The sequence below is a fragment of the Pristiophorus japonicus genome, chromosome 5, assembly GCF_044704955.1.
Source record: "Pristiophorus japonicus isolate sPriJap1 chromosome 5, sPriJap1.hap1, whole genome shotgun sequence".
NCBI classification, from domain to species: Eukaryota; Metazoa; Chordata; class Chondrichthyes; family Pristiophoridae; genus Pristiophorus; species Pristiophorus japonicus.
Window position 1 is genome coordinate 215,425,449 of NC_091981.1, and position 13,567 is coordinate 215,439,015.

General features: G+C 39.7%; 1 protein-coding gene across 4 annotated transcripts in view; it reads left to right on the plus strand.

The window, feature by feature from the left end:
- The window catches only part of krit1 (KRIT1 ankyrin repeat containing), an 88,213-nt gene extending 74,852 nt beyond the window's left edge, over positions 1–13,361 (plus strand). For all 4 annotated transcript variants that reach the window (XM_070881311.1, XM_070881314.1, XM_070881312.1 and 1 more), the window contains 4 exons: positions 7,304–7,391; positions 10,402–10,608; positions 11,303–11,419; positions 11,843–13,361. In XM_070881311.1, coding sequence (XP_070737412.1) covers positions 7,304–7,391; positions 10,402–10,608; positions 11,303–11,419; positions 11,843–11,932 — 502 coding nt within the window. In that variant the 3' untranslated portion in view covers positions 11,933–13,361. The remainder of the gene's footprint in view (positions 1–7,303; positions 7,392–10,401; positions 10,609–11,302; positions 11,420–11,842) is intronic.
- The last annotated feature ends 206 nt before the right edge of the window (positions 13,362–13,567 follow it).

The window sequence follows — 13,567 nt, forward strand, 5'->3', positions numbered from 1 at the left end:
GCAATTTCTTTCCCCCGCCCCCACCCCAGTCCTGCTGCAATCTATTTCCCCTCCCCCCGCGCCCCCCCACTCTCCTGCCGTTGCAAGCCCTGGCCGTGGAACTTCAACTCGCAGGTGGAGTTCAGCCCTCTGTGTGTCTCTCATTACCATGCCAAACTCCCTCAATGTGTCTCTCATTACCCTGGCAACCTCAGCTTTTGGCACAGACTTGAAGCTCCACCCCCAGATTTAACTTCGGGTACCGCAGCAGCAAAATGAAATTTTACTTTGGCAAAATTTCCAACTTTTTTTTTCGCCGCTATCGGACACAAAAAAATTGGCCGTTAATCCTCCTGGGCACCAAAAATCGGCAAAGAGGAAAATTGAGCCCATTATAGTTGCAACTTCTGATATCTAACTATAAGCTTGAATGAAAGAAATGAAATTGGAGAAAAGAATCTTACATTTTGCAGAGGGAGAAATGAATCTGTTAATATTATTTGGTTAAAATCAAGTTATGCTTTTCTAATGTATTGAAGTGCTGGTAAGAAATTCCCCTATCAGCTATTTTAGTAAAGTTCTTACGTTATTTATAGTAATTTCTCCCCTTCAAATTTAGACATATAGCATGATTTCAGTGCATACTATGTTATGATTGGGACAAGCGATTTTCCCATGAATTTCACCTTAAAAGTGCAACTTTCTCAGTCACTTTCTTCAGTCACGAGAACGTTAATTTCAATCAGGACCTTGTTTTAAAGTTCTGCTGTTCTGTCTCTGTCTGCTTAATACTAAATTTTCCAGCTGGCTACAGTAACAGCTGGCCTTGAAGTCAACAACCTCTCAGCTTTGTTCCACTCAGCAGCACTTTAATTTAGACATTTATGACAGTGCCAGTAGGCAAAGCGGCGGTTAGAATAACCGGTTCAAAGTATCTATTTCCTACAACTAGAGTGAGTTTTACATTTCTCTTACAACTGCTGTGTAATTTTTGGTAATTTTTACTGTGTCAACACAGTACAAAACATTGATATCCTTTTGACAGAACTGCTTAAAAAAAGTTCTGTAAAATCTTTGTACAGTATTTGGATAAAAGATTTTCTTGTAATTTGGGTCTGAGGTAGTTCACCCAGTCAAATGGAAATCTGTTTATTTTTTATTTATACATAAGCAGATATGTTGTTCAATCACTTAATTACAGGTATTAAAATATAGGATGGAAAACAATAAAATAACACTTTTTTGTGGCACATCACTTCAAGAAATGGATTTCACAAGAATTTAGCATAGATTGTGTGGCATAAAAATAAAAAAGGAAGGTGGCTCAACTGTGGCTAACAAGGGAAATTAGGGAAAGTGTTAAATCCAAGGAAGAGGCATATAAATTAGCCAGAAAAAGCAACAAACCTGAGGACTGGGAGAAATTTAAAATTCAGCAGAGGAGGACTAAGGATTTACTTAGGAGGGGGAAAATAGAGTATGAGAGTAAGATTGCAGGGAACATAAAAACTGACTGCAAAATCCTCTATAGACATGTGAAGAGAAAAAGATTAGTGAAGACTAATGTAGTAGGTCCCTTGCAGTCAGAATCAGGTGAATTCATAATGGGGAACAAGGAAATGGCAGACCAATTGAATAAATACTTTGGTTCTGTCTTCACTAAGGAAGACACGAATAACCTCCCGAAAATACTTGGGGACCGAGGGTCTAGCGAGAAGGGGGAACTGAAGGAAATTCTTATTAGTCAGGAAATGGTGTTAGGGAAATTGAAGGGACTGAAGGCCGATAAATCCCCAGGGCCTGATAGTCTGCAACCCAGAGTACTTAAGGAAGTGTCCCTAGAAATAGTAGATGCATTGGTGGTCATGTTCCATCATTCCATGGACTCTGGATCAGTTCCTATGGATTGGAGGGTAGCTAAATGTAGCACCACTTTTTAAAAAAAGGAGGGAGAGGGAAAACAGGGAATTATGGACTGGTTAGCCTGACATTGGTGGTGGGGAAAATGCTGGAGTCAATTATTAAAGATGTAATAGCAGCGCATTTGGAAAGCAGTGACCGGATCGATCCAAGTCATCATGGATTTATGAAAGGGAAATCATGCTTGACAAATCTTCTAGAGTTTTTTGAGGATGTAACTAGTAGAGTGGATAAGGGAGAACCAGTAGATGTGGTTTATTTGGACTTTCAAAAGGCTTTTGACAAGGTCCCACACAAGAGATTAGTGTGCAAAATTAAGGCACATAACATTGGGGGTAATGTATTGACTTGGATAGAGAAATGGTTGGCAGACAGGAAGCAAAGAGTGGGAATAAACGGTCCTTTTCAGAATGGCAGGCAGTGACTAGTGGGGTGCCGCAGGGTTCAGTGCTGGGACCCCAGCTATTTACAATATACATTAATTATTTAGACGAAGGAATTGAATGCAATATCCAAGTTTGCAGATGACACTAAGCTGGGTGGCAGTGTGAGCTGTGAGGAGGCTGCAGGGGGACTTGGACAGGTTAGATAAATGGGAAAATGCATGGCAGATGCCGTATAATGTGGATAAATGTGAGGTTATCCACTTTGGTGGCAAAAACAGGAAGGCAGATCTGAATGGTGACAGATTAGTAAAAGCGAGGTGCAACGAGACCTGGGTGTCATGGTACATCAGTCATTGAAGGTAAGCATGCGGGTACAGCAGGCAGTAAAGAAAGCAAATGGCATGCTGGCCTTCATAGCGAGGGGATTTGAGTGCAGGAGCAGGGAGGTCTTGCTGCAGTTGTACAGGGCCTTGGTGAGACCACACCTTGAGTATTGTGTACAGTTTTGGTCTCCTAATCTGAGGAAGGGCGTGCTTGGTATTGAGGGAGTTCACCAGACTGATTCCCGGGATGGCAGGACTGACATATGAGGAAAGACCGGCTATGCTTATACTCACTGGAATTTAGAAGAATGAGAGGGGATCTCATAGAAACATATAAAATTATGACGGGACAGGTTAGATGCAGGAAGAATGTTGGGGAAGTCCAGACCAGGGGACACAGTCTAAGGATAAGGGGTAAGCCATATAGGACCGAGATGAGGAGAAACTTTTTCACCCAGAGTTGTGAACCTGTGGAATTCTCTGCCACAGAAAGTTGTTGAGTCCAGTTCGTTGAATATATTCAAAAGGGAGTTGGATGTGGCCCTTACGGCTAAAGGGATCAAGGGGTATGGAGAGAAGGCTGGGGTGGGGTACTGAGGTTGAATGATCAGCCATGATCATATTGAATGGCGGTGCAAGCTCGAAGGGCCGAATGGCCTGCTCCTGCACCTATTTTCTATGTTTCTAGAACCAAAATATTTTTGTTTGTTAGGTAAGAGTATCAAGGAATATGCAGCTAAGACAGGTAAATGGAGTTGAGGTTCAGATAAGCCATAATCTAATTAAATGGTGGAATAGGTTCAAAGGGCTGAATGGCCTACTCCTGTTCCTATGTTGTTACAGTTTTTACATTTTTGTTCCTTGTAGGAACATAGGAACATGAGTAAGCCATTCAGTCCCTTCGGCCTCCTGCTCCATTCATTGAGATCATGGCAGATCTGCACCTCAACTTCCATTTCCCTTCTTTGCTCCATATCCCTTGATACCCTTACCTAACAACAATCTATCTGTCTCAGTCTTGATCGCTCCAATTGTCCCATCATAAACCGTCTTTTGGAGAGATGGTTCCAAATTTCTACTACCCTTTGTGTGAAAAAGTGCTTCCTGGTTTTGCTCCTGAATAGCCTAGCTCTAATTTTAAGATTATGTTGCCTTGTTCTTCAGTTTCCCCATTAGAGGAAACAGTTTCTCCGTATATAACCAATCAAATCCCTTTAACATTTTAAACACCCATCAGATCACCCTTCAACCTCCTATATACAAAGGGAATGCAAGCCATATTTATGCAACTGTTGGAGGAGAGGTGTTCTTATTTCTAATTTACTCTTCAAAATAATAGGGTTCTCAGCATTAAATGTCAGATACCACATTTATTAAGCATGCAATAATTATTAACAATAATTAAAGATACACTTAACATAGACAACATAGAAATAGGTGCAGGAGTAGGCCATTCAGCCCTTCAAGCCTGCACCACTGCATGACCTAATATGATCCCATATAAGACAAATTTTAATGAACTTCTTCCTTATCAATAACTTTAGTTTTAACAAGTTATTTTTCTGTAAACTGGTACAATTACCCAACCTCCTTTTAAAGGCAGGTGTTTATCTAGGCCTTCCTAACAAAGGAAGCTTCTCTGCCTGTATGTTATCACAGACTGCAGAACTTAGCAATTCATTAAAGTTTCTGACTGGATTGCCTTTTAATTAGATTTATTGTCTAAACTAACCATTGCTTCAAGGTCAGTCTTAATTCAACAGTTCAGTGGGCACTGCATCGAAATTTCCCCACTTAACAGGCAAAATCTAACATTACTACAATATCATCATCATAGGCAGTCCCTCGAAATCGAGGAAGACTTGCTTCCACTCTAAAAATGAGTTCTTAGGTGACTGGACCATCCAGTACAGGAATTACAGTCTCTGTCACAGGTGGGACAGACAGTCGTTGAAGGAAAAGGTGAGTGGGACTGATTTGCCGCACGCTCCTTCCGCTGCCTGCGCTTGACTTCTGCATGCTCTCGCCGATGAGACTCGAGGTGCTCAGCACCCTCCCAGATGCACTTCCTCCACTTAGGGCGGTCTTTGGCCAGGGACTCCCAGTGGGAATGTTGCATTTTATCATGGAGGCTTTGAGGATGTCCTTGAAACGTTTCCTCTGCCCACCTTGGGCTCGCTTACTACAATATAAAGAGAAATCAATAGCAGTATAACAGCAGACTTCAAGACAGCCTGACAATACGTTTCCTTACATAACCTGCCCTCATAAAAGCCTTGGTGTAATTCTGGTGAATCTGCACTGCACCCACTCCAAGGCCAATATATCCTTCCTTAAGTGCAGTGTTCAAAACTGCACACAGTACTCCAGATGGAGTTTGACCAAGGCTCTATACAACTGAACCAAGGCTATATGCAGCTGTGTATTATATTTCTTTTGCAGTCAAAAGAAATATAATACACAGCTTTGTATGCTCAAAAAACAAAGGAATCTTGTTAGTGACCTCTTAAGTTTCTGAATGTACAGATGGTAGATGTTAAAACCAAGATTGCATTTTTTGTGGATGTTTAATAGGGTATAATATTACTAACATATTTAATGTTATACCTTTTGTATTCTAGAATGTTAATTTTGCATAAAAACATAATTAGAGTGAAAAGATAGTATTTATGGGCCCAAATTTGGCCAGTAGAGATTTCTGCTGCACTCACCAGAGGTGTGCTGCTTTTGTACACCGATTAAGTCGCCAAAAATTTTGAGACCAAATTTGGCCGCTCCCCAACCTCTCTTCGATGGTGGCGCAGCGTAGCCAATGGATTCGGGGGCGGAACCAGGTCCCGGCGCTGGAAACAGTGCCGGGTGCTCTGCACATGCATGCTAGAGTGTGCGCGCATGTGCAATAGCTCCTCGCCCCTAGAATCTCTGCGTGTGCTCTGCAAGCTGTGTGGGAGAGGCCCGAAGCGCGCCACCCCTATACCTGGCCAAATGGGCTCCCTCATCGGCGACCCGCTGAAGGTAAGATTTCTATTTTTTTTATTTGTTTATTTATTTATTTATTGCTTGATTATGTGGTCCATTTTTCATTTTTCTTTCTGGGTTGCACGACATCTCTTGAGACCACAGTTTAAGTTCACTAAAGAGACTCTGAGCTTTCTCTGAGTTTCAGCTGCACATGCATGCAAGTTGAGTTGCAGTCAGTAGGAGGTTGAGGGTATATCACCGGGAGCAGATCTACACGGTGAGAAAGAACTGTTGACAGCTAAATCCACAAGGACTTCTCCGGGTGATTACTCCTCACCAATATGCAGGGCTCGGAGTGTCGGCCAGCGGGGAGCGGCGCGGCATCCCCTGGGATTGAGGCTGTTCGGAGCCGGCAGAGCAGCGAGTGAAAGCTGCACACGTAGCTCACCGACCTCCTGGTCCCGGCTCGCCGACCTCGGGGCCTTGCCGATTCGCCGATCTTTTTATTTGTTATTGATTGATTGTTTGCATTTTACTTTGGTCTTGGTACTTTAGGTGCAGGGTTCCTTCTATTTTTTATTTGTTAATTAATTGTTTATTACTTTTTGTGCTTTGTTTAGTGCTTTGTAAGTCTTGGTGCTAGGTGCAGGTCCTCTCAGTTTCCTTGTATTTTTTATTTGTTATTGAATGCTTATTTTTGTGCTTTGTTTAGTGCTTGGTGCTTTAAATGACCTTACCTGCACTGATTTCTTAACTCTCCGCAAGGGTTTTCTGTGCGGCCACAAGTGGCCACATACGCTGGCCTAAGTTAGTTTGGAGTAACTATTAGCTGTCCAAACTGGCTTAAATGGCCAAAACAGGCATAGGTGACTGGTAACGCCCCCTTTTGGGAAAAAAAAACTAAATTAAAAAAAAAAATCCTAACTCACTTACACTGGCACAAATTAAATGTGCAGAATTGCGATTTTTAAGATACTCCAAAAAAATCAAGTTGCTCCAAAAAAAACGGAGCAACTCCTGGCCAAATTTGGGCCCAGTATTTCAGGTGTGTAATCCTTAAGAACTAACCTGTCCTTTCTCTTCACAGATACCAACTGACCTGTGTATTTCTAGCATTTGCTGTTCTAATTTCAGATTTCCAGCATTTGCAATTTTTTAATTTTATTTTACAATATATGTTAATGTTCCTTTGTTGACTGTTGGGAGAATTTTATGTATAGAAAAAGATGGGTGTATTGCTTTCTTCAGATTTTCTCCTTTTCCCCCTCTGTTTTCCTGAATGCTGGATTATAATTCCACAAGAAACTGTAGATTTCATGTACTTCACTTAAATAGACATTCTTTATGAATATGGACACTGAATGTCACTGTGCAGTCTATCATAGCCAAACAAATTCTTCCCTCGTCTAATGTCTTTGGGTGTGTATTTCCTGTTGCAGTCGTTGTGCCCAATTAATTTCTCTTCCCTAGTCCAGGGATGCTGAGGGCAATTGTTGCATTTCTACAATCTTGACTAAGATCAGGTAAATTCAGTATAGAGCAAGAATTGAATGTGAGAGTTTCTAAACACAATGCATTTGCCACTAATGGAGGTAATCCTTTTGCTATTGCACAAAATGCTTTTCCTCAACATCCAATGTTCAGCAGCACTGCTGAAGTGAACACTGGTTGTCTGTTCTGTTATGTGCAATGTTTATTATAATATGTTAATTAATAAAATCCTGTGCATTTTAGTGAAGAAAATCTCAAATGTATATTACCATGTACCAAACTGAAAAGCAAGGCCCCACATTGGATTGGTAGGATTCTACATGAATACAAGGTCAGTTTAAATAAATTCTTTGATATTTGACATCATACTCTCATTAATTTGATTTCCTTTCTCAATTATTTGACAATTTCTCAAAAAATTATTTTATTCAACATGCATTAATTATTAAATTGCTGAGCAAAATACTTTTACAGCTAAAGGCAAAATGATGCATCTTTAATATACACATTTATATGGTGTGAATTAAGTTGAGGGTGAGGAAGTAGTGTCTCAAACGAGCGTACTATGCTTAAAGGGGACTACAGTGGGATGAGGGCAGAGTTGGCTAAAGTAGACTGGAAACACAGACTAAACAGTGGCACAATTGAGGAACAGTGGAGGACTTTTAAGGAGCTCTTTCATAGTGCTCAACAAAAATATATTCCAGTGAAAAAGAAGGGCGGTAAGAGAAGGGATAACCAGCCGTGGATAACCAACGAAATAAAGGAGAGTATCAAATTAAAAACCAATGCGTATAAGGTGGCCAAGGTTAGTGGGAAACTAGAAGATTGGGAAAATTTTAAACAACAGCAAAGAATGAGTAGGAAAGCAATAAAGAAAGGAAAGATAGATTACGAGGGTAAACTTACGCAAAATGTAAAAACAGATAGTAAAAGCTTTTACAGATATATAAAACGGAAAAGAGTGACTAAAGTAAATGTTGGTCCCTTAGAAGATGAGAAGGGGGATTTAATAATGGGAAATGTGGAAATGGCTGAGACCTTAGATAATTAGTTTGCTTCGGTCTTCACAGTGGAAGACACAAAAACCATGCCAAAAATTGCTGGTCACAGGAATGTGGGAAGGGAGGACCTTGAGACAATCACTATCACTAGGGGGGTAGTGCTGGACAGACTAATGGGACTCAAGATAGACAAGTCCCCTGGTCCTGATGAAATGCATCTCAGGGTATTAAAAGAGATGGTGGAAGTTATAGCAGATGCATTAGTTATAATCTACCAAAATTCTCTGGACTCTGGGATTGGAAAGCAGCTAATGTAACTCCTCTGTTTAAAAAAGGGGGCAGACAAAAGGCAGGTTAGTTTAACATCTGTAGTGAGGAAAATGCTTGAAACTATCATTAAGGAAGAAATAGCAGGACATCTAGATAGGAATAGTGCAATCAAGCAGACACAACATGGATTCATGAAGGGGAAATCATGTTTAACTAATTTACTGGAATTCTTTGAGGATATAACGAGCATGGTGGATAGAGATGTGCCAATGGATGTGGTGTATTTAGATTTCCAAAAGGCATTGGTGCCATACAAAAGGTTACTGCAGAAGATAAAGGTTCGCGGAGTCAGAGGAAATGTATTAGCATGGATAGAGAATTGGCTGGCTAACAGAAAGCAGAGAGTCGGGATAAATGGGTCCTTTTCGGGTTGGAAATTGGTGGTTAGTGGTGTGCCACAGGGATCGGTGCTGGGTCCACAACTGTTTACAATATACATAGATGACATGGAAGAGGGGACGGAGTGTAGTGTAACAAAATTTGCAGATGACACAAAGATTAGTGGGAAAGCGGGTTGTGTAGAGGACACAGAGAGGCTGCAAAGAGATTTAGATAGGTTAAGCGAATGGGCTAAGGTTTGGCAGATGGAATACAATGTCGGAAAGTATGAGGTCATCCACCTTGGAAAAAAAAACAGTAAAAGGGAATATTATTTGAATGGGGAGAAATTACAACATGCTGCAGTGCAGAGGGACCTGGGGGTCCTTGTGCATGAATCCCAAAAAGTTAGTTTGCAGGTGCAGCAGGTAATCAGGAAGGCGAATGGAATGTTGGCCTTCATTGCGAGAGGGATGGAGTACAAAAGCAGGGAGGTCCTGCTGCAACTGTATAGGGTATTGGTGAGGCTGCACCTGGAATACTGCGTGCAGTTTTGGTCACCTTACTTAAGGAAGGATGTACTAGCTTTGGAGGGGGTACAGAGACGATTCACTAGGCTGATTCCGGAGATGAGGGGGTTACCTTATGATGATAGATTGAGTAGACTGGGTCTTTACTCGTTGGAGTTCAGAAGGATGAGGGGTGATCTTATAGAAACATTTAAAATAATGAAAGGGATAGACAAGATAGAGGCAGAGAGGTTGTTTCCACTGGTCGGGGAGAACTAGGGGGCACAGCCTCAAAATACGGGGGAGCCAATTTAAAACCGAGTTGAGAAGGAATTTCTTCTCCCAGAGGGTTGTGAATCTGTGGAATTCTCTGCCCAAGGAAGCAGTTGAGGCTAGCTCATTGAATGTATTCAAGTCACAGATAGATAGATTTTTAACCAATAAGGGAATTAAGGGTTATGTGGAGCGGGCGGGTAAGTGGAGCTGAGTCCACGGCCAGATCAGCCATGATCTTGTTGAATGGCGGAGCAGGCTTGAGGGGCTAGATGGCCTACTCCTGTTCCTAATTCTTATGTTCTTATATGTTGGTTTATTGAGAGAGCATCAAAAGATAAGTTTGGGCCTCGAGTGTAATCAAACTGCGAGACTTCATGTTTGCAAGTAAAGCCTCTTAGTAGATTATTTTTCTGGCATTCTTTTAAATTTGACATTTTATTGACTGTTCACCCTTTTTAAGTTTGTAATTCAAACTGTGTGCATTGATCATCACTAAAGAGTCTTCTTGACAGATCGTAAGTTCCGGGTTTAGGCGCATACACTTGGCGTGCCTAAGCCCGTAACTTGCGGGGCCCCTACGGGCACGTGCGCACCTCGTATGTGCCCGTAGGGGCCGCGAATTCTGGGCCATTATAACTGATAACTCCGAGCACAATGAGTAGTTACAAACCTGCCTTGAGTTACAAAACTCAAAATAATTAATATTGTGGGATAGTGGGATTTAAAACAAATACTAACTGTTAAGTAATCACGGGTCTTAATTGTAAATTACATTATTTGCCAACAACAACAATGGCTGTAGTAGTTAAACTGAAATTTGGATATGACTGAAACATTTTGCAGACCTCAGATTCTATCCTTTTTACTTCAGAATACATATCTTTGAGAATATGATATTTTACAGAGCCTTAGTGGTCGTGAAGGGATCAGTAAGGAGATGCACCATCTTCAACGTCTCTTCCTGCAGATTTGCTGGGAATTTCCAACTTATGGAGCAGCCTTTTTCACAGGACAAGTATATACTAAAGCAAGCTCAAGTAGTCATAAAGTTGTCAAGGTGTACGTTGGTGTAAACACAAAAGGTCTACATCTGCTAAACATGGAAACGAAGGTAAATTGACGATACAATCTCCCAATGATTTTATAATGTAACAAACATGCATTTATTTAATACCTTCTCGAGCGCTTCACGCGATTAATTACTTCTGAAGTGGTGACTTTTAATACGCAATTGTAGGAAAGCTCCAGTTCCATAATTGTATATTGTAAATTTTTTTCTTCTTCTCCAAGGATAGAGGTATGAAGCATCTTCTATTTAAACTTTAAACTCACTGTTAAATTAACAACCACTGATACAATTAGTACAACAAATCGCATGACTAGTGTTTTAAGTACTAAGACTGCACAAACTTGACTTCCTGTTCAACCTCATGAGCTATAAATCCTGCAACCTATCCATCACGAAAACCATCTATTTCTCCTTTGCCCCATTGCCCACTCTGTAGCCAGCTCCTGCGATATATGTGCAAGTGTCCTGGGCATGACTTCCACCAATATTGTTTTGGTAGTATGGATAGGTGATTTACCAATTGATTGTAGGTGTGAACTAACTGTCTGGGACTCGTGGTTGAAAACTTACTTCCTCCTTCTTTGTAGCACCATATGTTGGTGTCCAAATACATAGTCACAGACCATTTCAGATAGAAATTCTTAACTGTTAGTGCTTTGAGAAACTATTTCCAGAACTGCAAATGTAATTGGTGGTAATGTTATTACTTTTTTTGATGCATCTCAATTTTTGTCAGGCTTTGCTGATTAGCCTCAAGTATGGCTCCCTCATGTGGCAGTTGGGTGAAGCAGACGCCTACTTTCAAATTCACAGTTTGGAAAATAAAATGAGCCTGGTAGTACACACAAAGCAGGTAAGAAATTATTCTCAACAGTACTGAGATAAAGATGAACTGTTCTAATTTTCAAACAAAAAGCTAGGAGCTTAAACAATGTGTGTATATGAGGGTTTTTTCTTGTAATTTAGCAACAATTATATTTGAAGTGAACAAAAGTTAACGTGGTAATTAGAGCTAATTACAAAGTGACCAAACCGTGACATCAATAGACCTGCTAAACATAATTTCCAAAAGTTTCTTTTTGACAAAATCTTTCAAATCATTAGGATAATTTAATTTCAAAATGATTTTTGCTCAGTATTGTAAATAGACTAAGATATTTAATTTTTTTTATCATGTAAGACAGACGATACCATCAACCTGAGAGTTGTGCAGTTTCTTTATTGCAACCTGTGTACTTATCTTTCAATAACATTTATTTCTACCTCCATCCTGCAGGCTGGTCTGATTGTGAAATTACTGATGAAGTTAAGTGGCCAACTGAGTGTAAATGAAAGAAATTTGACAGAGAGGCATGGATATGGGTAACCATTAAACACCAAGATATCTTTATCTTGACCATACATTCTTGTTGACCGGCGGAAGTGCTTTGGATTATTAAGAATTTAAGGAAGAAATGCCACTGTTTGTGACTTACTGTATATTTGTATGATATTGAAGAATCATGTATGCCTTACTGATGTATTTCTTTTAACAAGTGCTTAGTACAGATTAAGTGTCTGTTTGATCATTTCATTGCCTGATTTCTTTGCTGAAGAAATAATAGTTTTATCTTGTTTTTAAAGAGGAAGAAAATCCAGCCTTGGATTATGAATTACTGTGATAGCTGTGCTGTTCAGTACATTTTATAGAAAGACAATTTAGAAAAAAATGTAATATTAATGCCTTCATTTATTTTTTTGCTACAAATTAAAAGAGCACATTTATAATTTTGGTTATTAATTGTTTAGATTTTGTTCATGCATTATTGATGTAAAATAGTTCAGTTATTTTGGAAAATGACAGATGGCAACACAATCTAAATGGGGAAGCACTGGGGTATGAAGATAAATAAAGGCATTGCGTGTCCAGATACAAAGTCATTAAGAGCTATCTCACTAATGCAAAGAACAATCAAAAAAGCTACTGAGATGCTGGCCTTCACCACAGGAGGTAAAGAATATAAAAGCAAAGGAGGTAGTACTGCAGTTGTTCAATGTGTTGGTCAGAACTCAATTGAAATATTTGTTTAGTTTTGGGCACCCCATTTTGGGAAGGGCATACTGGTTATGGTGAGAGATTGGGTACATTTAAGTTATATTCTCTGAAGGTGAGGAAGATGAGATGTGACCTGATTGAGTTGTTTAAATTAATGAAGGAAATTCCCACGGTAGATAAGGTAATGTTCTTCCCTCTAGTAGGGAAATTCAGAAAAAGGGGATGTAATTCGAATCTTAAAATTAAAACCTTAAAAAAAAAAATTGAGGAAAAATATATTCACACAAAGGGTTGAGAGAATGCACTGCACCAGAAACAGAATCAAAGTAATTGGTGTTTAAAAAGGAAATGAATATCTATCTGGCAAGTAAGAGTATTAAGTGAATTGGAGAAAAAGTAGAGAATCGAGATTAACGAGCTAACACCAAGTTCGTTTGGCCAAATGGCCTAGAAATAAGATCCTGGCTGTATCAGCACGAAGAAATATTTTCTTTCATGTATTTAGGTATATATGTATTTTTAATCTCTAATACTCCTGTGAAGCGCTTAGGGATGTTTCACTACGTTAAGGGTGCAATATAAATACAAGTTGTTGTATATAGTAGAATTATCTCTGAATTATACTAAGCAGATATGTTTATCAGCTATCAAGCTGCTTAAATCTGCTCAGTTTAGCTGCTTCCTGCAAGTTTCCCACTTCCAAATTAATGTACCTCTTTCCTTTCACACAGATGTCAAGTAAATAAAACTTGCAAATATATATTTCTGTGTATCATAAAAATTTCAAGTTGAAATGGCATTTTTAAAAAGTGTATTGTAAATTGGTTTGAAAGAGAGGAGAAATGTCTTCTGTAGAAAATTCTGAGTAGCAGCTATAATAGAGAGCTGAAGAGTGACCTAATTAGATCTTTAAAATTATGAAAGGTCTTGATAGAGTGGATACAGAGAATGTTTCCACTTGTGGGG